The sequence below is a fragment of the Acipenser ruthenus genome, chromosome 15 (assembly GCF_902713425.1).
Source record: "Acipenser ruthenus chromosome 15, fAciRut3.2 maternal haplotype, whole genome shotgun sequence".
Taxonomy (NCBI): domain Eukaryota; kingdom Metazoa; phylum Chordata; class Actinopteri; order Acipenseriformes; family Acipenseridae; genus Acipenser; species Acipenser ruthenus.
Genome location: NC_081203.1, coordinates 738,693 through 763,072, shown reverse-complemented (window position 1 = coordinate 763,072; position 24,380 = coordinate 738,693). Strand labels below are relative to the sequence as shown.

Here is a 24,380-nt window from a genome sequence, read left to right as displayed (position 1 = left end):
GTATAGAATGTGAGCAACACAAAGGTTCCACGGAAGGCTCTCTAGATGCACATGGTTCTGTTCCGGAATGCCGAGGACCCTTTGTATTTAGTGTTAATGTTAATCTAGGCGAGGCAGGTCTAAAAGGCTCATCTCAAACATCAATAACACTTAAGGATAAGTGGAGGGAATGTGCATGTAATTACACACTGTACCAACTATATCATTTCCAATTGAATTCCAGCGAGCTCTCTGTCTATGCATGGTAAATGCCTCTCTCTTGCTTGTATAACTTTATTTATTTTTTTGATTTTAAATGCGTCCGTGTGAATGGAATTTTCCAGGTGATTTTTTTTTTTTTTTTTTTAAAGTTCTCGGTTTAATGTCAGAAAGCAGCTTTTTAAATCTGGTCACCCTGGCAACCTAAGACGGAAAGCCTCTCCTCTCTCCCTCAGTGTCTGTCTCTGTGCATTCTGCAGCCACTGAGGGGTTTACAGGTTTCAAAGCAAAGAAAAACAGACAGCATTGTGCCATGACCTTTTCGTTAGCAAGCACTGTGGTGCCACGTTGCAGTGGCTTTGAAGAATGTGGTCCAGTGACCGATGGGCATCATCAGGTACATGTTTCTAAAGTATGGATTCTACTAAAGAATGTCACAAGCAACCCCTCTTCACGTGTTCATCACGACGTCATCACTCTACATTATTACATCACGCTACATTATTACATCATGAAGGACTTCACAGCTGTAGTTTGAGTCAAACTCCCACAACTTTGAATGCAAATTGCATAGCCCCTTCAAATCACGAGTTATAAAGTATATTTCTTGAAATTTTAAAACTGTGTGAACTCTATGGAGTTCAAGAAGTTACCCTGCCATAACTTTAAAAATAAATAGATAAACATATATGCATTATACAATAGATACATAGATAGGAAACTTAACTGGTACAATTGTGCACGCAGTGATTGGAGGCGATAGCCAGATGGTTATATTGATATTTTACAAGTCGTGTGTTGGGCGCTGGTAAAATAGCAGGACTTTACACATTAAGATATTGATCTTATCATTACCTTTGTATAAATATAAAAAAAATGTACTATATATTTTTTTATTTTTCATTACACATGTATTTTATTTAAAAGCTCCGTTTCCGTTTTACACAAATTTTGGTGGTAGCTTTTTTTAGTTTTTATATATAGACTGCAATTTACAGTTGCATTATCGAAGCTCTATTTAAACGGATTTTCTTTGCATCTAAAAACACCAAACAAACGCTTGCGTGTCACTCTGTTTAATCAAACCAAAGCCCTCGCGAAACAAGCGGTTTAAACTTCCACACCGCTTTGCAGCATTTATCTCGCTGCTCACGGCACCTCGCAATAATTTAATCCACCGTGCGTCTGCTTCCTGTGACGGGCTTCTGTGAATCGCCCAAAGCGAACAGCGCACAAATGACTGGTACAGTACTGGTGGTATAAAACAGAATCGATCTGCTCTTTTATTCCTCGGGATCTTTCCCGTGCGCTAGACTCCCACGCAGAAAAGCCCTCTATTAGATCATGTGTATTAGCCGGCCCTGGTTTCTGACGGGGCGTGGGCGAGATCAGGACCATGGAGAGAGCAACTAAACACGCTGAGCAACAATATACCGCGCACAAGACACACGCAGACTAATGCACTGATAACACACAGCTTCAGAGCCTGTTTTAATAATAATAACTACTGTTGTATGGCATGCACGATACACAGTATTTACATATCACGGCTTGTTTTGGAAAATGTGTGGTTATTGAAAAACCATATCAGGATGATAGGTAAATAACTTTAATAAGAGCCTTACAGTACGGGGTGTGTTTAATTTTAGGATGCTATGTCAGCGGTTGGTGTATGTATGTATATTATATTCGAGAATTACTGTATTTGAAACATGGTGTAATTATTTTTAACAGGGATCCAATGGGTGTAATTGTAAGCGCCTGGCTGACCTGTCTTGGTTGCTAGGAGCCGGGTGCAGAACTGCTTATGTTTTGGGATCAATAAGGCAGTGATTTGATATGAAAAGGAAACAGCCAGCTCCCCGGAGACTCACAAGCGCACACAGCAGAACATCATTCACGACTACCTTGCATGGACTTAATTAGACGCAGTTATGTGCTTAGATGAAAACACCGGGGGGTTGCTCAAGCTTTGATATGACGAACGACGTAAATAATTAACAACGCTTGCTTGCAAACATCCATTCTGATCATCACAGTACGCTGGCAAAATGCGCACTACTGTACTGCTGCCCCGGATCGATATCACGGCGTTTTAAACCCGTGTCACTAAACTGTTTTTAAACTACATTAATGTGCCGCACACAGCTGATGCACGACACTGCTACATACAGCGCAATCAAGGACGGAGTGAAGTACTGTTGAACAGGGAGTAAGCTTAGCTCAGAAAAAGGACACCAGCCAAATGCTACCCACCCGTCGCCACAGCCCTGAAAACAAACTGGACGCAGAGCAAAAAGGATGCGATCCTCCTCGCCGATGCCTATTGGAAACGCATGCTGCTAGGTTCCTGAAGAGTGCTGTTTTTTTTTTTTTTAGTAGTTCAATTAGGGGTTACGACTAATTCCTCAAACTTAAGTGCCTGAATAGAATGTCAGTGAAACAGAATTTAGGATACCACGTGTTCTAATAAATAACACACATGTCTCTGCTATACTGTTATCCCCGCTGCAATTTAATAACAGAAAGAAAGAAAGAATGAATAATAATCAGAATAATAAAAGGAGATCTCTCCTCCCGTGCCGCTTTCACTGTTGCTTGCTCGGAAACGAAACAAAGGATATGGCCACTCGGTTATTCGTTTGGCATATTTTCGTATGATATTGTCTTCGCTAAAGATGAAGAGGGATCTGTTAACCGAAAAACAGTTTTGTTTGACAGGGATGGGGTTGTAGAGAGCCATAGTCCTGGCCCTTTGAGCCATCGACTGCTTGTACATCCTTGGCGCGACTTGGGGGCCTCCCTGCCGGCTTCCCCCTCTCCCAGCGCCGGCCGGACCGCCGCCTCCATAGCGGGTTGGTAGGTCGTCTCCGAAGCGAGCCATTCTAGAAACGTAGAGATCCAAGAATTAAAATCCAAACTGGCATCAAAACCGGCAGGAGGAAGACGCATCACAACACGCAGGATTGATCCCGGGTAAGAGTTTGCATTGGTGTGTACTGTTCATATATATTTATATGTATGTGCATGTATACATATATATGCGCACATATAGAGATGTGTGTTTGTAAAAAAAAAACACAGCAGTAAATAATAATATTTATTATTTACTGCTGTTTTTTTCAATTCCGCGTCCTTCCTTCTTTCTTTCTTGTTTCATCCAGCTTCCAGTAAAAAGAAAGTTTAAAATCTAAAACGCAAACCAATTCTTTCGCCCCGTTTTTCTATCAGACGCGTTCTATTCCAGGTGTGCTCCCAGCGCCGAACCAGCTTGCACGCATGCATACACAAGAAAAATATATATATATCAGGGAACAAAAAATAAAATACAAGTGTGCATTAAAAAAAAAATCCGATTTTCTTCTGAAAAACAAAGAAAATAATTATATCCCGGGTATTCGACAGCTCTTGATCTGGGGAGTAAATGTCTCACAAAGCAAATGTCCCCTTCTCTTTTGTTTCGTTTAAAACAACAACAAAATAACACGCCGCATCGCCACTTACTCCTGGATCAATTGCAATGTAAAAATGTAACCAATTTCACCAGCTCCGGCTCCTTAAGAATCAGCACACGTGATTGCAATTAGCCTATCAGGCAAGCAGCTCCACCTGCACCGTTATTCCCTTCCTAGCACTGTGCAAAATGCAAAGACGACTCACAGCTCGGTCGCTCCTGATCAATACGGGGCTATTTTACCCTCGCTCTCCGTCTCGTTGCGAGCCACCATTACAAGTGATACCGCTATTGTTTTTAAAATGCTATAGCAGCAGCTGCTGCGCGACATCAGACAATACACCAGTCTAGTCTTTTTAAGGGGCAGGGTTTTCTCTGCACACGGAGGACCATGCTGATTTTTCGGTATTCCTCTTGTTAAACTGTGGTTTTCACACTCTATCCCTCTCTCTCTCACACCAGATCAATTTCTGGTTTCATGAATTTCAAAATAAGGCGTGCAATTCTGAATTCAATGTGCAGTGGACGGCTAAAGGCTACAGCGGCAGGACAGCTTGGGGAGTTCTGCCCCTTTAGAGCCAGCTGCAGTTATTGGTCTAGTATTTATAACTAAGCGTTTTGCTTTTCTTTTTTTTCCTCTCTCTCTCGTTATCGTACATATACAACAACGACACAAGGAACAAAAGCAGCTGGTGAGAGGCGAAAACGGGTCGAGAGAGCAGACCGCCACATGCGCGTCCACGCCACCCTGCCCGTGGGCTCGCCGGGAGCGCGCACGCCTGCCAGCTGTTTGACGGAGAGAGAGGTGGTTTGACAGTTTGTTTGTTTTTACTAATGTCTTGTTTTTTTTTCTTTAACATACTTTACGGTTTTACAGTCATTTGCCATTTCATTTTAAGCTGCTAATGCACACGTGATAAACTTTGGTTACTAGCCCGAGTCTCGACTAACTGACATCACAGTATGTTCTGCTGTACCGTTGTGCAAGTCAAAGCTGACATTACACCAAATCTTGAGTCGTTTCTTCAAGTTGTTTTTTTTTTCCGACATGTTCCGGTCGCCCGGTAACAGTTGCTAGGCGAGGCAGTGCAAGCGGCTAACATTTTCATATTACCCTACAAACGCTTGGGGGTGACGGGCTCCAGAAGACGGAGGACAAGAAGAAATAGAAATCAATGCAGATCCTGTAACTCACACGTCACACCCACACCAAGGCGCTCTTTGAAGATACATATCACTTCATTGCATTTATTTTTTCTTCCGGAAAAAAAAAGATAGATATGGAAAATGTTTAGCGGTCTGTGCCCTGCACGCTGGCGCCGTTTAAAACGACCAGTGAATTCATTCCCACACTCCCTGAAGAGCCTGTCGTTTGGAATGAGTCACCCTTCAGCGGACACGACGGGGCTTCTATAACAGAACAAGCGGCGCTGTGCCATGCAAACTATAATGCGATTATCTCTGAACACACACACACATCCTTATCTCAATCAATGTGCACTTTTCTGGTTATACCACGTATTTACCGTGGTGTGTCATGTTTTGGGGGGGGGGTTTGCAATGCTGCCTGTGCTTCAACTACACTTTATTGCACTTCGCTTTACGTTTAGTATGGGGTAGTTTTATACGGGCACTTTCCTGTCTGTTGCACAGGAGTGTTTAATGCAATTGCGACAAGGCAAGCGAAAGCCCGTTTTGTTGTACTCTGGTGCCCCCCAGTGGCCGAGCTGGTTATTACCACTGGGACAGGTGCTTTAATTGTTAGCTGTGCTGTAACCTACCTGCTGCTCCAGGGTTGAAATATCTCGGAGACGTGAACTTTGTATTCCTCGTGAATCTTTATCATGTCCGGCAGGTTCATGGCAGAACCGAACCTCCCTTGACCCGCCTCGTTGGCCGGTTGCACGCACGCAGACTGAAAATCCGTCCCAGGCCGCTGCGTGAAGGAGCTGCTGTGAGACCTCTTATCGGGCAAGACCTGCGTCCCTTCCGCCGCGGAGACGGTCACAACCTCCGATCCGTCGGTCTCCTCACCCCGCTGTCTGTCCCGCTGGCTAGCCTGGTCCACAGAAGTACTCTTCGTCTCCCTGGCCCAAGTTCCGTACTCTACCCCGAGGGTTAACATGTTCAAGCTGTTGAATGCAACGGAGCGCAGGCCTGTTCGGAATTGGGCATATGTGAAGAAGAAGAAGAAGAAGGATAATTATCCAAATTTTCTGTCATATACACTATTCTTTTTTTAGCCGTGTGGCAAAACAGCGCCCTCTGCTGTGGGTAATGTAGAACTTCAGTTCTGTACTGGCTGATGACCAGACACCGCACTGTCGAATGAATTTGTATATTGAGGAGCGTTGTTCAAGTTTTCTTAAACACTAAAATAAGCGTCCCAGCGTCCCGTTACAAACATGATATACAGTGTTATATATTTTAGTAACTTGAAAATATAAAAAAAAGTTTCCATTGAAACTGTTGAAACAAACATTTCTATAAAATGTAAAAGGTTCCGTTTTCCTAAAGGATACAGTTATTGATATTAGGATTCTGTTCAAAATAAAAAGTCAAAGTTATTACTGTTTTTCATGGTTTGGTATACACTACACCAGAAATATATGAATATATCTGACACTATATCGCCACACTCTGGGACAGCAGTGTTTAGTGTTAGTACTCGGTTAAGTGGGTCAAGTTGAAGCACACTTAAGTGAGATGAAACTCAAATGTTTCAGAACACGCGTCTAAATTCAGTTCAGGCACAAAAGTCGCTCACCATAGACCACGGTTGACCTCCTCTCGTCCCATTTGGAGTATCTGTTGAGCCTTTTCTGGTTCATCTCGAGTCTGGATCAAATTAGAGAATTCTTGTAAGGCGACTCCAAATATTACTATTTATTTATTATTATTAATATATTACAAAAGGATCACTTCAACTCCCCCAAAAGTCTACTGCAGTCTTCAGCTCCAGCCCACAGTGCTGGTGCATTTCATAGCGAAATAGGAGAGGATGGGATTTGCTGAAAGTGTTTTTTGGGAAAAATAAAGAAAATCTGAAGCTTCCTGATTTGGCTCCAGTCCCACGGAAAGGCCATTTCCTGCCACCCCAATAAGTAAGTTTATCAAAACTAAACAACAAAGGAACGTTTCTCACTGTGAAGAGACGAGATCAGCATAACACATTAAACCAGGGCCAGACAGGGAAAAAAACAGGAAGGGGGCAAACAGTGTGCAGTTCAAACAACTAACTGCCTGCTGACACACCGTTCAAGAGGCTTCTGATGTGCAAGCATTACTGCTTCAAAACGAGGGCGCCTGTGCACCACTAATTCAAGAGGGAATTCAAAAACAAAAAAACAAATGCTGTTAGTGTAAAAAGGGCTTGTGCGTTTATTATTATTATTATTAAAGTTGCATTAGTTATAGATCAGATCTCTTCATTGCAGTTCCGAGACTTACAATGCAATTCAAAAGCTTAGCACCAGGTGGGGCTATATGTCAAGTATAACTCCAATTAAAACAAAAGGTAAAAAATAAAGACCTTAAAAGATGATTTTTTTTTTTTTTTTTTTTTACAAAGAGCCATCCTCACTGTGGACGTTTTGCCAATACTGTAGTATGAAATATTACTATTTATTTGAAGATATGTGTTTGTATTGTCAGGCTGCAACGGCTACCTCACCGTTAGGACAATACTGTATGCAGTTTGTGTCATACAATTGTAAGTCGCCCTGGATAAGGGCGTCTGCTAAGAAATAAATAATAATAAATAATAATAATAATGCACAACTTGCATGGTCAGACAAAACAATAAAATACAAATTGCTCCCCAATTACTGGCTGTGAAATGAAATTCCTATCTCCTATAAAACAGCCAGTGCTGTTTCTCAAAGCCAGTAATTCAGTTCTCTCATGGAAATGATATAGCTCCACCAGCTTCAGAAGCCTCTGTACTCAGATCTCCACAGGCACACAGCAGATTCATTTTTTGGTTTAATATACAATCCTCGTCTCGGTCATTAGTAAAACGCACCATTTTAAATTAGTTTTTTTTTTCTTTCTTCTCATAGATACGAATGTGCTTGTACGTCAGGTATGGACACAACAGCACGGTGACAGACAAGTTTCCCCGTGCAGTCCATCCTACTTTATTCAGGGCAGGGATGGAAATAAGACTCCCGTTGCACAGCGGTCTGATCCATTCCTGGTTTTACTAGGAGTTTAATAAGACACACCAGAGCTTGTTACCGATCCACACTGTGGCTAAATCAAGCTTGTAATAAAACCTGGAATGGGTGAAATGGATCTGCAAAAAGGAGTCTAATTATCATCCCTGCGGTTTGTGATTTACACCAGCTTAATCCAACCTTGGAAAGCATGTTTCATCGACCACACAGAAGCCGCCTTTTTATTAGTAGTAAATTTATTGAAAAAAAAAAGGTATAAACCAATAAAAGTTGGGGAACACATTTTTGCTCTCAGTTGTGCAGAAATCTGTAACAGAAAAAGGAAACTTTTAAAACAGCTTTTTGTATTTAATATCGAGAGAGAGAGAGAGAGAGAGAGAGAGAGAGGCTGCACAGGAGACTGTACTGTACTAACCACAAACTTAAACATGTATGGAGAGCAGGAGGAGTTTTGCCATCGAGTGTAAGACGGCAGCTTTTGTACAGACTAAACTACAATATGAAAATTGAAATAAAAAAAAACAGGGCTGGGGGGGAGGAGAGAGTTATAACTAGTATTGATTCACTTGGTAAAAAAAAAAAAAAAAAAAAAAAACCCACACAACACACATCGCGATCAGCACCATTATCTTTGTCCCCGGCGCTTCCTCATTACAAGGTAAATGTAATAAAAAGTAGCAACGTTTGTCTCGCTCTCAGATGTCCTGCATCAGCTTGTTGGGGATACAGACAGGCTGATGTCTCTCAGGGAGGATAACAAAATAAAAACAGAAACTCCTGCTGAGAACTGCAGGCTGGAACATGGGTAGAAAAAAAAAAAAGTTTATAGATTTGCAATCAAAAACTGAACGCTTTGGTAGACCTTTCTGGACCTTCAATTGTCACTTGTCCCCAAAGTGCATGGCTAGTTGTTATTAAAAAAAAAAAATTTAAAAAGAAGAAGTCATCCTGAAGTTGCATAGCAGAAGACTGGGTGAAACTCCCGTCCCCAACCAAGCTCGTTAGCTGCTGGCCACTTTGCGTGCGGACAAATGCATCTTGTAAGTAATGAACGGTTTCCCTTCAGCTGGTGTCTGTAATAAACATTGGGAAAGGGGAGAGGGGGAAGCGGAACACCTGTGGGGCAAATCAATAACCCCCATCCCCCCCCCGCACTCGGACAAGCAGTTCCGGAATTCCCAACGTATTTGGCAAGGGTTCGGCAGTGGAGGAGTTCTATACACACACACGCTGTAGAAACGAATGCAAACCCTTTTCAGACTGCCACTGGGAGGCACTGGTGGCAGGGAAGCCCAAGCTTGTGCACGGCTCACCTCTCCACATTAAAGCAGACAGGTGACAGCAATGTGTAGGGAATGACAAAAACAAACACGCACACACTTACACTAAAATTAAAGAAAAAAAAACAAAAAAACACACACAACTTTAATGTGCCAACTCCAGTCCTTTATCAGAAGCGTATATATGAATCGAAAAATGGAAAGTTGACAAATACAACATAGTAATAATAATAATAATAATAATAATAATAAAAATAAAAACGAGAAATCCTCCCGATTCTGGCGCTTATTGTGTAGGAAAGAATGACAGGTTAATGAAAAGGACCAGAAAGACCAGAGAGGCCAATTCTAAGTGAACATCCGCCTCATGCATTCCTGTGAAGCATGTCCCCATAAACACTTCTTATAGAAGACGCTCTGCTGTAGGTACACACTACATGTATGTAGCTATACAAAGAACACCACCCAGTTGAAATCACATGACAGTTGCAGAAATCCCAAAACAAAAGAAAGTCGCTTCTGCATACCCAGCGGTGCCCTTGGTAGCTGCATTCATTGGACAACACTTGAAATCATCTCTGGGACAAGACCAAGTAAAACTCTAGAGATGCTTCTTAGGAAAAAAATACTATTTAAGAAGGAGGAGGAGTCAGTGAGGCAGCAAACCTCTGCGGTTGATTGTGGGCTGTCCTCAGAACTACGCTTGCATTGACCAGAACTATCCAGAGCCCTACCCTTGTGTGAGCTCAGGCCAGACTATAAAGAAAAAAAAAAAACAACCTGCCAACGATTCAAACTGCTGTAGATCCCTGTCACTGTGTATGCCAGGGCGAGGGGACTGAAGTGGCCAGACACTACAAGGGTTGATCCCAAGGGTCCTGGGGATGGAGCCATGTTTCCATAGGAGCATAGTCTGCCGGCTGGCTCTGGGGACGTGTCTCAGGAAGGTCTGGGCGGGGTGGTGGTGGTGGTGGTGGTGGAGGAGGAGCTGGTGTCAGGGACTCCGTTCTCCTGGCTGGCTCTGGGGACGCGTCTCAGGAAGGTCTGGGCAGGGGGGTGGTGGTGGAGGAGGAGGAGGAGGAGCTGGTGTCAGGGACTCCGTTCTCCTGGCTGGCTCTGGGGACACGTCTCAGGAAGGTCTGGGCGGGGTGGTGGTGGAGGAGGAGGAGGAGGAGGAGGAGGAGGAGGAGGAGGAGGAGCTGGTGTCAGGGACTCCGTTCTCCTGGCTGGCTCTGGGGATGCGTCTCAGGAAGGTCTGGGCGGGGTGGTGGTGGAGGAGGAGGAGGAGCTGGTGTCAGGGACTCCGTTCTCCTGGCTGGTTCCGGGGACGTGTTTCAGGAAGGTCTGGGCGGGGTGGTGGTGGTGGTGGTGGTGGAGGAGGAGCTGGTGTCAGGGACTCCGTTCTCCTGGCTGGCTCTGGGGACGCGTCTCAGGAAGGTCTGGGCAGGGGGGTGGTGGTGGAGGAGGAGGAGGAGGAGCTGGTGTCAGGGACTCCGTTCTCCTGGCTGGCTCTGGGGACACGTCTCAGGAAGGTCTGGGCGGGGTGGTGGTGGAGGAGGAGGAGGAGGAGGAGGAGGAGGAGGAGGAGGAGGAGCTGGTGTCAGGGACTCCGTTCTCCTGGCTGGCTCTGGGGATGCGTCTCAGGAAGGTCTGGGCGGGGTGGTGGTGGAGGAGGAGGAGGAGCTGGTGTCAGGGACTCCGTTCTCCTGGCTGGTGGCTGGAGAGGAGTCGGCTCGCTGCTGTGCGATGGCTTCAGCCGAGTGTCTGCATTTGGACGAGCCGCACAGGCAACTGAAATACTTGCTTTTGATTTCCCAGAACCGATCTCCATAGTCAAACCTGAAAAAGAGAAAAATATCCATCTATCTATCTATCTTATATCATTTGTTTTTTTTGTACAGACAGTCTGATGTATCTCAATGAGCGAGCAATGTGTGTATAATAATGTATATATAAAACACACGGGGGGTGCAATGCTGTTATTATTCAGATAGTACAGCCACTTTAACACACAGAGGCCCCTTTACCCCAGCTCCTCTCCAGCGTTGATGTGCCTGCTGCTGAAGAAGGCGATCCTGGGAAATCGCAGGTCCTGGTGGGATGTGAAGACTCTCACAGGGAAGATGTTGGGCTCGCACGTGTGGTTTATAAACCGACTGATGTTGCCGTAGAAACTGGCATCAATGCAGTACACGCGTCCAACCTGGGAGGCGGAAAGGCACCAGAGAGAACGCTTATTTCTTAAAGCAAAATTTGATTAACGCTGATAGAACAGTGCAAGTCAGCGAGTGACACATCAGCTAAAACAACCAAGGGCCGCCAAGAAGAACCCAACATGTGGAATATATGAAGCCTGTGTTCTTGTGCGAGTCGTGTGCATCCAAGAGAGAGTCTTAGGAAAACAGGCCAGACACTTGAAGAATGGCGAGCACAGGCATACATTGTTTAAAAGATGTGTCAGGACACAAGCCTAGATTAATTGTCAACACAGTGGAAACAAGGCAGCTGGGGTTCGGAACCGTGCCCCACATCTGTAGAATAAACCAAATGTCTCCTCAAAAAGCAGGAACGGTACCTTGTTATCCAGGTCGAAAAGGTAGGAATCATCTTCCCGCACGTCAGCCTCTGAATCCGATATGATTTCTCCAACATACCTGGAAAAACAAGGAAGATACGTCAGAATGACTGAAGCTCAAAGAATCGCAAACCTGACCAAAATACAAGACAATGAGCCTATACCAGAGTCTCACTACCTGCACATTCAAAGCATTGATTCTGCTTACAAAGCTTGGGACACACCAGGCTCACAGACAAATGCTCTAAAAATGCTCTAAACCTATTAAACCAGACGGCACAGCAGTTCGAACCAAACGACATGCTCTGAACGATGGCAGTGAAGTAAAAGAAAGAGCACTCACTCGCACACAAAGGTACCGTCCGGAATGTCCTGCAAGGCCCGCACACCCCAGCCACTCTTTTTCGTTCGGAAAAGCTGCAGCCGGATGCTGAAAAAGAGAAAGAAAGAAAATCAGCAAAAAAACAGGGACGCAGGTCTGTGTTGATATGATAAAACAGAACATCTTGCATATGAGCGAGCTCTGAAGAAAGGGAGCAGCTTGCATTGCAGGGAGTGAGTTTACTGTAGTCCCAGGTCCCCAGTAAAATACCAAAAAAAAAAAAAAAAAAAAAAACAACAGAGCACCACATTTTGAATTGGATTAAAATCCAGCCAAACTCTGAGCTCTACCCACAGTGAGTCTTCCATGGCAGTAGCTCCTGCTGTGCCCTAAAGGCCTTGGTGCACTGCAGCAAAATCAACGACCAAGTCCCACATTCCCAGCCAAAGATTACATTTTTAAAACACATACACACACAAATAATAATAATAATAATAATAATAATAATAATAATGATGGAGGGTTTTTAAACCCGTGGAGCAGTGAGAAATGGCAGCTGGTTACCGGAGGCCGTTCTGCACCACTCTGTTCTTGCAGTTCCTCCAGCAGGAGCAGGCATGGTTACACTCAAATATCAGCGGCGGTTCGTTCTTGCAGAACTCAGGCAGCAAGCGACCCTCCTAGGAGCGATGGGAGAGACCGTGAGCGGTGCACTGTTATTGCAGGAGGTCTGGCCTGGTTCCTGGATTTAAATAACACTGACTCACCTTGTCATACCAACAGCGCAAGCTCATCTGACCGCACATGCAGCTGGCAGAAGAGCAATCTTCTTTACACACGCAGTACTGAAAGGGCAAGAGAGAAAAGGGTACATTGGACAGGTTACTGCAACATTCAGAACAGCACCAAGGTAGAACGAGTTCGTGAAATGTGCTTTGGGAACAGTCCTCAATCTGCAGTAAAATCATGTAAAAACAGCAAGTAATTATAGACCAAGTGATTTGTGTTTTTCTTGAAGTCCATTTTAAATGAATGAAATAAAGTTTAAGGAGTTTTTAATGAAAGAAAGAAAGAAAAAGCCTACCACAGTCAAGAACAGATTAATTAATAATAAAACTATTTCATTTTTTTCTCTCTCTCGCAAACCCTGGAGATGTATTTTTCAAACAGTAGGCTGGCGAGGAGACGTCCTTGCCTGCAGATGCGTGATGTTGCGGTCGATGTTCATGGGGGACGTCACGCAGTTGTCTGGAACGTATTTGTAGTTGTTGGGACAGGGCTCGCTGTCCACTCCGTTCACACAGGGGATGGGGACCCGTTCGTACCCCCGGGCGATGTCTCTGTGAAGCCCCAGAAGAGACAGACTGAGTACTGTGCTGCGCTGCGCTGTGCACGCACAAACCTCAACACTGCAGCCTCTGCTGCAACAGCATCTTGTATATGAACGTCTTTCAAAACAGGTTCAAAAGCAACTTTCAGTCATGAATTCGAATCACAAATCAGGTCATATTTTCAAAGAGAGTCCTCCATTCTTTTTTATTTTTTTGAAAATGAGAAAATGATTTTATTTATTTATGTTAACGTTACAAAATAAAAAAAAACAACTTATGAACTCATTGGGAGCGCTGGAGAGGATTTGTAGGAAATGTAGAACTTAAATTTTTGCAAAACTAGAACCAAAACTACTATATAGAGTTGTTCCTATCCATATAAATATAGTACACAGAAACGAATCAGAGAGCTCCTGGCTTCAGCTTAAATCATTGTACTGTATAACTGCATGCTGTGTCTGTGTAGATCAAGTAATCAAACCTGCCTGTTTACAACTCTCTCCTGGCTGCTTCTGTTAGCGGCTGCGTCCTTCAGCTTCCTATTGGCCTGCAGAGCAGTCCACACCTGGGAGCCGAGGCTGCAGCACTCCACGGGCGTCTCCCCTTCCTTGTTCTGCAAGTTAACATCAGCGCCGTGGGACAGGAACAGCCTGCAAGAACGCACAGCAGGTAACCCATTACTGCTCCACATGGGTACCCACATTCTGATGGAATGTGCTTTCAGCTTGGGTGGCACGGCTTTGTTCACCAGTCATGAGGACCATTTTTGGAGCATGGTCAACCGTTATCGTAGGCATTGTATTTCTCTGTGCAAAGTGGCGAATAGAGACAGGGCCATATTTTCAAGGTGCTTCCTCTGTTTAATTAACGAGTTGAATTAAAGACGAGAGAAATTGCTTTGAAAGCATGGCCCCGCTCGTCTCCAGTGCCTGTGAAGGTCAGGGCCTGCCGTTCACCCAGTGTACTCACACCACACATTCGTGCCGGTTCTCTCTGGCTGCAATGTGCAGCGGAGAATCTCCGTGGATATTCACTGCGAGAAGATCACACTTCGCATTTAGCAAGATCTCCGCTATGTCAACGCAGCCCGAAAAAGCTGCCCAGTGCAAGCAAATATTCTCCTCCTGTTTGAAAAAGAAAAAAAAAGAGTAGAGTACAGAACACACAAATCCAGTTGAGCCAGACTCCCAGTAAAATCGCAGGCATGCTTACCTTGTCTCTAATGTTGATGTCAGCTCCTCCAGACAGAAGCAGCCTCACCTGATCCACATGCTTGTATTCTGTAGCCCAGATCATAGGCGTCCATCCTCCGTCATCCTGAAACCAAGCACAAATCACAGAGTGTGCAGAGTCGTTCTCTTTAGATATAGGGGCTGTGGCATGACAAGAAACAGTGGCGTGCCAGCTTCTCCAGCTATGCTAGGTGATTGCATGTTCATAATGATGTGCCTCAGGGATGGAACATCACACACACACAACTTAAAAGGCAAACTACACGACTGGGCACTGCATTTATGTATTCCAAACTGTAAAATAGTGAAACCTTTAAATTAAACTAAAAAAGCAGTAGCACCTGAGAAAATGAATCTATACAACAAAGCTAAAAGGATGCACGTAACAGCATGGAGATGCATTCTCGCGAGAGACAGACACACACACAGACAGAGTTCCATTACCTGACAGTTAATATCTATCAGCCCCGTGGACAGCAGGTGCTGAACGATTTCGTAATGCCCTTTTTTGGCAGCCAGATGGAAACATGTTGAACCTTCCACATCCTGAAATCAAAAAAGCAATTCACACATTTACATTGAGAGAGAGAGATAGAGAGAGAGATGTGACTGTAGGTCCTCGGGCTAGGTCCACTGTAAAAGGGCCCCAGGCAGATACCTTGTGGTTTACTATGGCTCCAGCCTTGAGCAGGTATTTCACAGTGTCCAGGTGGTCATTCTCTGCAGCATCCATCAGCGGCGTCCGCTGGTCCTCGTCACACATGTCCAGATTAGCACCGGCCTACAGAGAGACAGGGACATGCGCCCATTGGATCAGCCCACTTACAGGCGCTCAAGTACTGGAAACAGGATGGAATTTAGAATCGGAAAATGGAATTTAGAATCAGCAACAGCCTGGTATGTGCTCAGAACTTGAATGCGACAGGGATGAATTATTTTTTCAACAACAAAAAAAAAAAAATGAACAGGTGTCACTGCATCACACCGAGCTGCAACTCGAGACACTCCTTTGAATTACTTTATAAAATCAGAACAGGACAAGAGAACAGCACAACAGCAACTGTATCTCTTCACACAGATAGATACAGAAAGACAACTCTACTCAGAACAGCAAATGGATGCGTTGCATTGTTGCAGACAATCCTCTCTCTCCTGCCTCATTGCAGGCAGTGTTTCACATACCTGTACGAGCATGTGGCAGACTTCCCTGTGCCCGGCCTCTGCCGCTACGTGAAGCGGGGTGCGTTTGCTCTGACTGTCCAGTTTAAAGTTAGGATCAATTCCTTCCACTGGAGCGTGAAAACAAAACACACACAAAGTTAGCTTTTCAGTGCAGACGCATCCGCTCCTAACAAACTGCAAGAAGGGCAAGCAGCGATTGTTACAATATTTAAAATACAAAAATATGCTCTAGTTAAGAAAAGATAACAAGAAATACTGTTAATCAGTGTTTGAGCTGACTGGCCTTTAAATCAGCCCATGTCTCTCAATTTTGAACTTGCATCTGACCAAACCTCAGCTGATAAAGTATAACAACGCTGTGATAGGACAGCGCAGGATGCAGAACGCAGGTCCTCTGCAGAACCCAAGCAGGGACCTTCACACAGCAAACTCATACCCAGCATCAGCAAGACTTTCTGGAGCTCTCCTTGCTTGGCTGAGATGTAGAGCTGCTTGGGGTGGAATCGGAGTTTCTTGGGCCTGTAATTAAAATAAAATTGATCAAATATGAAAAAAAAATGTTAAAGAACTACTGAAGATGAAAGCAAAATAAAATTAAAAAAAAAAAAAAAAAAAAAATGTATACCCCCTAATGAAAATGACAATGAATAAACAATATGTGAAAGTATCTGTGCCTTTTATCATTCACACACAATTACCATTCGAACAAGCCTGCATACGTTCTGTATTTTTCCCCCAGGACAGCCCTGAAGAAGATGCAGCACAAGTTTTTGTTGCTTTCTTTACTGCTGGGGTGGGACTAAGGAACAATGGCATTCATCCCAATACTGGGTCCATTGCAAACCAAACCAGACCAGACTACAGTAGGAGGCCTTGCAGCTTCTTAACGCTCATGAAGCTGTGTAAGAAAAGGAAGCCGCTCACTTCTCTGCGTCCAAGGCAATGAGGATGCTCTCCAGGGTCTCTTTGGCGACTCCCTGCTGCAGACTCGACGCCGCTGTCACAGCCCCAGCCCTGGAGCTGCTGGAGCGTCCTGGTGATTCGGAGCCCTCAGCCCCAGCCCTGGAGCTGCTGGAGCGTCCTGGTGATTCGGAGCCCTCAGCCCCAGCCCTGGAGCTGCTGGAACATCCTGGTGACTCGGAGCCCTCCGACAAACATGTTTTCCACACAGAACTCTCCACCTTGCTCTCGCTCTGTAGCTTCATGCGGTGATTGCTGGAAACAGAATAAAAAAAAAAAATATGCAAAAATGAGAAGTACTTGGGTAATTACTGTACAGCGATGGCCAAACGTTTTGTAATCACCTAGAATTTTATGATTGAGAAAATAAAAAACAAAAATTAAAACCTATATGAAACGTAATTTAGGTATTTTATTTAAATATAACGTAAAGTCAAGGAAACTACAAAATGATAGTCTACTGGAATACAGAATAGTAGTACAGTATTTCATGTTAGATTTCAAAATGTCAAGTTTTTAAATTTTTCATTATCTAGAAAATTACAAAGTGGTATGTAATTCATTATGTTAACGTAACATTACTCAGCAGGTTTCATTTGACTTTATGAAGCAAAATCTATAGGGCGATGCACAACATTTGGCCATAGCTGTACATAACATTCAGCCTTATTCCCGGACGAGAAGGGCAATATGAATACGAAGGCTCTTTATGAAATGAATCAAAAGGGTTTCGCCTGCCTTCGTGTGGTAGTGTCTGCAGCCGGAGTCCTCGCCTCTTCCTCCACCTCCTGTCCCGGGACGAGGGGCACCACTGAGGTAGAGGTCGTGTCTGCTGTTGCTATCGTCACCTCCTTCGCCTTCAGGGTCTCCTCCCCACAGTGAGGGCAAAAACTCAACCCGTTCAGCACCGAGGCACAGGCCTTGTGGAAGCGGTGGGAGATGCGACTGTCTGGCTGGCATTCCATGAACGTACCCTACAAAAAAAACGAGATATACACACACACACACACACACACACACACACACACACTTAATATATCCCCGTTGGCCAGGAATTTTTAAATAACATTTTTAGAAATTTTAGAAAAAACAAAACCAAAACACATGACAGATACATAGATAGGAACGTACAGGTGGTACAGGTGGCACAATCATGCACGCAGTGTTGAAACACTTACAGCTGTACAGAAGAACCCACAGCCCGGGCAGCACTGGTGCTTCACCATCCTGCCCCTGTGCTCCTCACACAGCACCAGCTGCTGCACGTTATTGGACGGGCGCATCATCTCCTGTTTCATCACCCCTCTCGAGCACAGACTCAGCTGTGGAAGGAAGGAAGGAAAAACGTTCCACACTTGAAGAAAGCATATTCAGCCCTCAAACCAGGACCATGTTCTCTTGGGAGAAGGTGTCTCCATTCCAATACTTTTTATTCCTCAAAATAAAAAACCCAGATCGATTTACAGTACGGTCTGTAGCCATGCACGCTCTGTAGCCATGCACTAACCTCCCCATCGCTGGTCTCTGTAGCCATGCACTAACCTCCCCATCGCTGGTCTCTGTAGCCATGCACTAACCTCCCCATCACTGCTCTCTGTAGCCATGCACTAACCTCCCCATCACAGCTCTCTGTAGCCATGCACTAACCTCCCCATCGCTGCTCTCTGTAGCCATGCACTAACCTCCCCATCTCTGCTCTCTGTAGCCATGCACTAACCTCCCCATCTCTGCTCTCTGTAGCCATGCACTACCCTCCCCATCGCTGCTCTCTGTAGCCATGCACTAACCTCCCCATCTCTGCTCTCTGTAGCCATGCACTAACCTCCCCATCTCTGCTCTCTGTAGCCATGCACTACCCTCCCCATCGCTGGTCTCTGTAGCCATGCACTAACCTCCCCATCGCTGGTCTCTGTAGCCATGCACTAACCTCCCCATCGCTGCTCTCTGTAGCCATGCACTAACCTCCCCATCACAGCTCTCTGTAGCCATGCACTAACCTCCCCATCTCTGCTCTCTGTAGCCATGCACTAACCTCCCCATCTCTGCTCTCTGTAGCCATGCACTACCCTCCCCATCGCTGCTCTCTGTAGCCATGCACTAACCTCCCCATCGCTGGTCTCTGTAGCCATGCACTAACCTCCCCATCGCTGCTCTCTGTAGCCATGCACTAACCTCCCCATCACAGCTCTCTGTAGCCATGCACTAACCTCCCCATCGCTGCTCTCTGTAGCCATGCACTAACCTCCCCATCTCTGCTCTCTGTAGCCATGCACTAACCTCCCCATCGCTGGTCTCTGTAGCCATGCACTAACCTCCCCATCGCTGCTCTCTGTAGCCATGCACTTCTTGTTGGCCAGGATGAGGATCTCTCTGTTTCTAGGAGTTTCCATTCGGCAGCTGCAAAGAGGGAGTTCCTGCACGGCATCAGCCTCCATGGCTTCTGAGTCATTGGAAGCCCCTTCATTAAAAAAATCAGAGTTAACAAATACACAAATACAGAATGATATTGCCTTACAGTTTTTGCTCCGTTTCTAGACCAAAGCAAAATACACAAAACGGGAGAAGTAAATCTTATTACCCGACACAGTTTGTCATCCAAGATTCTGTATAATACACTAAGCACACACACACACACACACCAGACTCCTCCACTCTCCCTGTTATCTGGACCAGTGGTTTCAGTTGTACCAGGAAAACAGCACAAAGGGGACTATGCCAAAGTAGTTACCTCAGGGCTCCTGTCCCACCCCAACCACACATCAGGGATAGAAACAAGACTCCTATGGCACAGCAGTGTCACCCATTCCAGGTTTTACTTCAAGCTTGATTAGCCACGATGTATAGGTAACCAGCTCAGGTGTGTCATTAAAAATTCATGGTAAAACCAGGAATGGATCTCTACTGCTATGCAATAGGAGTTGTATTCCTACCTCTGTGCTTGATATTGTATCACAGTTTGCCTATCTATTATTTTCTTCCCCTAATGGAAACCAGCAGCTTTTAAGTCGCAGTCTCTCCCAGCAGATGGCAGCAATCTGCAGAAATGCCTCGATAGAACATCTGCAAACATTATGGTACTTAAAAAAAAAAAAAAAACGTGCAATACCTTTGACCACCACCAGGACACAGACAAGTCCTGGTCTGTCTGATCGGTGGCTTTAGAATTTGCTGCTCCATGAAGAATGTTCTTGCTGACCTCCATAATAAATGCACGTTTTTTTTTTTTTGTTTGTTTTAATCTTAACCACTCTTTAGTAACAAATCAGGATTAAGCGAGGTCTTTTTTTTTCCCTTACCTTTGTGCTGTGAAGACAAAAGCTGCTCTTGAACTTCCAGATCCAAAGAGTCAAGGGGCACCTCCGTGTATTCTCTACTGCAGTCAGGCTGAACCTCAGTTTCAGCCCCTATGCATTCAGAAAAGATTAAGAAAAGTTACCAGGTCACACAGACAGCTTGCATCATGCAAAACCAACATGCACCATCCTGAAAGGAGAAGAGACACCAATCCCACTCCCCCAGCATCTCAGTGGAGGAGAAAGTATTGTGGCCTTGTACACATCCCATCACAAACAGATAGGTACCTTCTTATCCTGTGGGTGGTGCCGTTCACGCTACAGCCCTAGCCAGTGCAGCTGTTCCCAGGACTTTGATTAAACAGCAGTGATGCTGCTCTCATGTCATGAGAGTCCTATAGGCCAGGTTCAAAGCTTGACCTTGCGTAGACCAGGCTGGACACCGAATGGGAATTCCCGTTTTTGAAAACGGCACAAAGATGGTTGCCTTCTCTTTGTGCGCCGCCTGACTTACCAGAGGAGCCGTTGGTTTTCACTTTAATCTTGCGTTTTCTTTTCCTGGACGGCTTCAGCCAGGGATTATCGTTCTTCCCTTTCTTTTTTAACCTCTTCTTTATGCTGGACTCGGAGCTCTGGGGATGAAATAAAAGGGGTTAGAAACAAAACATTTCAGAAGGAATGTAAAATGGAACACAATAAATGTTTATCCGTTTTAGTTTTACCAAATCCGACTCATTCCCCTCTTCCTCGCCACCGCCTTCTTCATCGGCAGATTCCTCGGAGGCATGTTCCACCTCTCCCTCTTCCACCTGCAAAAAAAAAATCAACAGCAAGCATGACTGACACACTAGAGGGCTACAAACTTCCCTCCTGCATTAGCCAGGTAATGCCACCCAGTTACAACCAGGTCTGACAGTGCTCTCACCCTGGGTGTGTCGTCCATGCTGTTCCTCCTGCTCCCCTCCTGGGGGTCATGGTTCTCCTCACCGACAGGGACCGTCTGCTCGGGCCGATCGCCTCCCTGCTCGGGCCGATCGCCTCCCTGCTCGGGCCGATCGCCTCCCTGCTCTCCTTCCTCGTCCTCATCATCATCCTCATCATCATCAGAGTCCTCCTCCTCAGACTCGTTTTCCACGCTCTCCCCGTTCACGTGTGTGCTCTCTTGCTGCAAGGGGACATGCACGTGAATAAACCCGAGCCGTTGTGAAAAGGGTCAGGGGTGGAAATAAGACTCTCGATGCGTAGAAGTTTGATCCATTCATGGTTTTGCTATGAGTTTAGTAAGACACACCTGAGCTTGTTACCTATACACTGTGGCTAATCAGGGAGTTGTATTTCCATCCCTGTTGGGTCATTATGTCTAATCTACAGTGAGTATGGGTGAAATTAAAAACTGCCTGCCTTTCAGGAAAAACTGAGACAACGCTGACAATAGGGATCACACCCAATCCAATAAAGGTTCTGAGTCACCATAGCCTGCAGAGTATGAACAAAAGCTCACCCAACCAGCTTTCAGCTCTGTGACAGGGCACACTTTGTGAAGAGGTCTCACCTGAGCTGCTGCAGTTGGGGAATGTGCCATGGTGTTTTTAAACATCTCCAGCACCGTGCGCTGCCTCATGGCTTTGGCTTTCTTCTTGGGAACGAGGCTGTACGTCCCCATCTTCCTCCTCTTCCTGCGGGACACCGCTGCAGCTGGACAGGGAGCAGGGACAGAACCGCTTCAGTTACCAAACCCATTTCGGGTTCCAATAAAAACGTCCACCCCAATTCACAGGCATGCTTTGTTTTACATATATATTGGTGAATCTTGAACGTAACTATGGATCCAATTCATATCCCACCCTCCACTAAAATCATTGGAGTCTCTGGAATGCCCCGTCTATTTTTTTTTTTTGGTTTGTTTTCAAAAGGATGCCCATTTCAGACATGGCCTCACTGATGCAACCCATTCACCGGTCAAGAGGACAGAAGATCGACATGAGACCTTTGTTCTCACAGAAGCTGGACCTCAGCCTGGGAAGATGGAGCTGACCAGTAGTGCTCACTGAAGCATGAGGAGGCCAGCTCTCCCCAGCAGGCTTTCCTTCCTAACCCGGTGCTCCAAAGGGCAGTGCTTGCACGAGGGTGCCCTGGGGAGCTCTAGCGCCCGGTTTATAGACGGGCTGCAGTTACCTGGCTGGGGCTTGCTGGCAGTAGCCTCGTTCTGGTTCTGAGGTAGCTGGTGTTGCTGGGGGGGTGGCGGTGGTGGATGTGCTTTGCCAGACTCCACCCCGTTGCGGCTTTCTTCTTTCAAGTCCGTTTGTTCTTTTGGATCATTCGGTTCTTTTGGTTCCCTGTTTAGAAGCTTGAGGAGAGAAGTTTTGATGGGAAATTTTGTAAGATCAAATGAAACCCCCCCCCCCAAAAGAAATGCCAACCGTTTCACACTCTTGGTTGACCATAGCCACCATCGGAAAACGTACAGAAAGGATGCGCACATTTTACATTCCGAACGCGATACAATAAAGATTCTCAAAAAGATGCTCTGAAGATCATACCAAGCCGCGCAGACAAAGAGCACGTTTTACTTGCAAACACCAAGGAGCAGAAGTTAAATTATTAATTAAAAACCTATTGAGTGCACAGTTTCAAAAAGGAGGGATATTAATCCATTTGACTTGTACAGGGACATACAGGAGAAACCCTTTTCTAAGTGACGCTCGGCGTGTTATTTGAATACTGCGCTCTTTAATTAGAGGGTAGTAACACTTTTAAACAGGACCTTTGTAAACCCAATCCAGGTCCAGTCTGGACAATGCAAGTCAGGTTCCTGTCTTAGCCTCATCCGATAGCTTAGCCTGATCAGGGACAGTAACCAGCTACAGAGTTATCCAAAATACAACCGTTTAAAATGAAGAGGAACAAAGCATAATCGCAGCAACAACATGAAAGACATTCAATAGGAGAAGGGGGTAGACTCTAAAGGTTCTCATCCAAGCATTTTTGCAAACAGAAAAAAACAGAAAGCAAGCTAACCTTCAGAGTGGTCTGGTTGACTAGAGGCCTGGCCATGGTCTTCCGAGCCCTGTGTATTTTTGCTGGGGGGTTGGCTTCCTGTGCGGCGTGTTTCGTTATCCCCTCTGCCTTGTCCTTTTCCTCTCGGAGCAAGGCCGGCCCCTGTCCACGAGCTCCATCAGTCTTAACAGCGTTCAAGCTCCTCCCGGGAAGGGTTTTGGCAGCGTGGCCGATGAGAGAAGCCCCCACGGTCGTACCACTAGTCCTGTGTGGGGCCGGTTCCTGCGTGGGCTGCCTGTTTAAGACGTAGCCGTTGCTACCGGTAACCGAGGCTTGCGTCGGATCGCCAGCCTTCAGATGGTTCTGCTTGCTAGCCGGCTCGCCGCTTTTCTCCGAAAGGCCGTTTTCGTTTAAACGAGTCAGTTTGTTATTGGAGTCCTGCGGCGGTGGCAGCCTAGCGCGGCTGTCCTGAGAGATTTTGGGTAGACTCTGATGGCTCTTGGCCGTGACGGGTTCGGCTTTCTCGCAGGAGCCGTTCAGCTCTCCGTCGGCAGGCATCTTAGAGGGGTCTACTGCCGGTTTCCCCAAAGTCGTTTCATCACATCCTGCAAAAAAGGAAAGAAAAACCTGTTGGTTACTGCTACAGAAAAAGAGGTTTGCTGCTTTCATTCCCGGAGGAAAAACATTTTGGGGTGTTCAAAAAACATAAGGACATGGACGAAGATGCGAGATGATGCGAGATGATGAGATTCAGCCTTGAGTGCCCCTGGTAAGTACGGATACTGTAGATAAATGCTGAAGGAGTCTGGCTGGAGGCAAGGGCAGTGAAACTGTGAAATCCTGGTTTAATCTAGCAATAAAACATCTTTCATAAAAAAAAAAAAAGAGTGCTGTCTGTATTGATCTACAGGGCACGTGTGTGCAACACAACAGACTCATTCACCATAATGAAAAACAGTTATTTAAACCCCCTTCACACCAGGCGTAAACAGAACAAATGTCTACACTAATTGTGTAAAATTGAACACCACAAGATCCACAATACACGTCAGACCATTTAAGCTACTGACAAATTGTGCCCAGTTATTTCTGACGATATGTTGTTTGCCGTCCTCTTGTTAGCATTGAACAGCTTACCTCAACATTAACCATTCAGTTCTGTAGGAACTGGGCTCAGGCTGAATGCCACCCCGACCATCAAAGCTGTGTTGAAGCAAAAAATGTTCTTTATTACATTAATAAACCAACGTTCCACCTGGAGGCAGCAGCAGCAGCAGCGGAGTTAGTAGAAACGGTTGCTGTCAGTAGCACTGAACCTCATGCATGATTCATTGCCGTGTCATGGCTTGCAACAAAGGAGTGTTGCTGTAGGAAGTAG

General features: G+C 45.5%; 2 protein-coding genes across 6 annotated transcripts in view; both read right to left on the bottom strand.

The window, feature by feature from the left end:
- LOC117396785 (voltage-dependent N-type calcium channel subunit alpha-1B) overlaps positions 1-6,931 on the bottom strand; it is a 112,816-nt gene extending 105,885 nt beyond the window's left edge. The window contains exons 1-3 of the mRNA XM_058986715.1: positions 6,420-6,931; positions 5,434-5,809; positions 2,824-3,083 (exon numbers count right to left, since the gene is read on the bottom strand). Coding sequence (XP_058842698.1) covers positions 2,824-3,083; positions 5,434-5,809; positions 6,420-6,483 — 700 coding nt within the window. The 5' untranslated portion in view covers positions 6,484-6,931. The remainder of the gene's footprint in view (positions 1-2,823; positions 3,084-5,433; positions 5,810-6,419) is intronic.
- A 1,456-nt stretch (positions 6,932-8,387) lies between these two features.
- The window catches only part of LOC117396889 (histone-lysine N-methyltransferase EHMT1), a 33,511-nt gene continuing 17,518 nt past the window's right edge, over positions 8,388-24,380 (bottom strand). For all 5 annotated transcript variants that reach the window (XM_058986718.1, XM_058986719.1, XM_034927777.2 and 2 more), the window contains exons 3-27: positions 23,024-23,607; positions 22,181-22,352; positions 21,558-21,700; positions 20,931-21,170; positions 20,728-20,814; positions 20,520-20,637; positions 20,009-20,116; positions 19,025-19,170; positions 17,891-18,034; positions 17,451-17,686; positions 16,677-16,967; positions 16,189-16,271; positions 15,753-15,859; positions 15,229-15,351; positions 15,015-15,116; positions 14,551-14,655; positions 14,308-14,462; positions 13,824-13,988; positions 13,203-13,347; positions 12,775-12,852; positions 12,572-12,687; positions 12,029-12,115; positions 11,686-11,764; positions 11,138-11,313; positions 8,388-10,949 (exon numbers count right to left, since the gene is read on the bottom strand). In XM_058986718.1, coding sequence (XP_058842701.1) covers positions 10,751-10,949; positions 11,138-11,313; positions 11,686-11,764; positions 12,029-12,115; positions 12,572-12,687; positions 12,775-12,852; positions 13,203-13,347; positions 13,824-13,988; positions 14,308-14,462; positions 14,551-14,655; positions 15,015-15,116; positions 15,229-15,351; positions 15,753-15,859; positions 16,189-16,271; positions 16,677-16,967; positions 17,451-17,686; positions 17,891-18,034; positions 19,025-19,170; positions 20,009-20,116; positions 20,520-20,637; positions 20,728-20,814; positions 20,931-21,170; positions 21,558-21,700; positions 22,181-22,352; positions 23,024-23,607 — 3,989 coding nt within the window. In that variant the 3' untranslated portion in view covers positions 8,388-10,750. The remainder of the gene's footprint in view (positions 10,950-11,137; positions 11,314-11,685; positions 11,765-12,028; positions 12,116-12,571; positions 12,688-12,774; positions 12,853-13,202; positions 13,348-13,823; positions 13,989-14,307; positions 14,463-14,550; positions 14,656-15,014; positions 15,117-15,228; positions 15,352-15,752; positions 15,860-16,188; positions 16,272-16,676; positions 16,968-17,450; positions 17,687-17,890; positions 18,035-19,024; positions 19,171-20,008; positions 20,117-20,519; positions 20,638-20,727; positions 20,815-20,930; positions 21,171-21,557; positions 21,701-22,180; positions 22,353-23,023; positions 23,608-24,380) is intronic.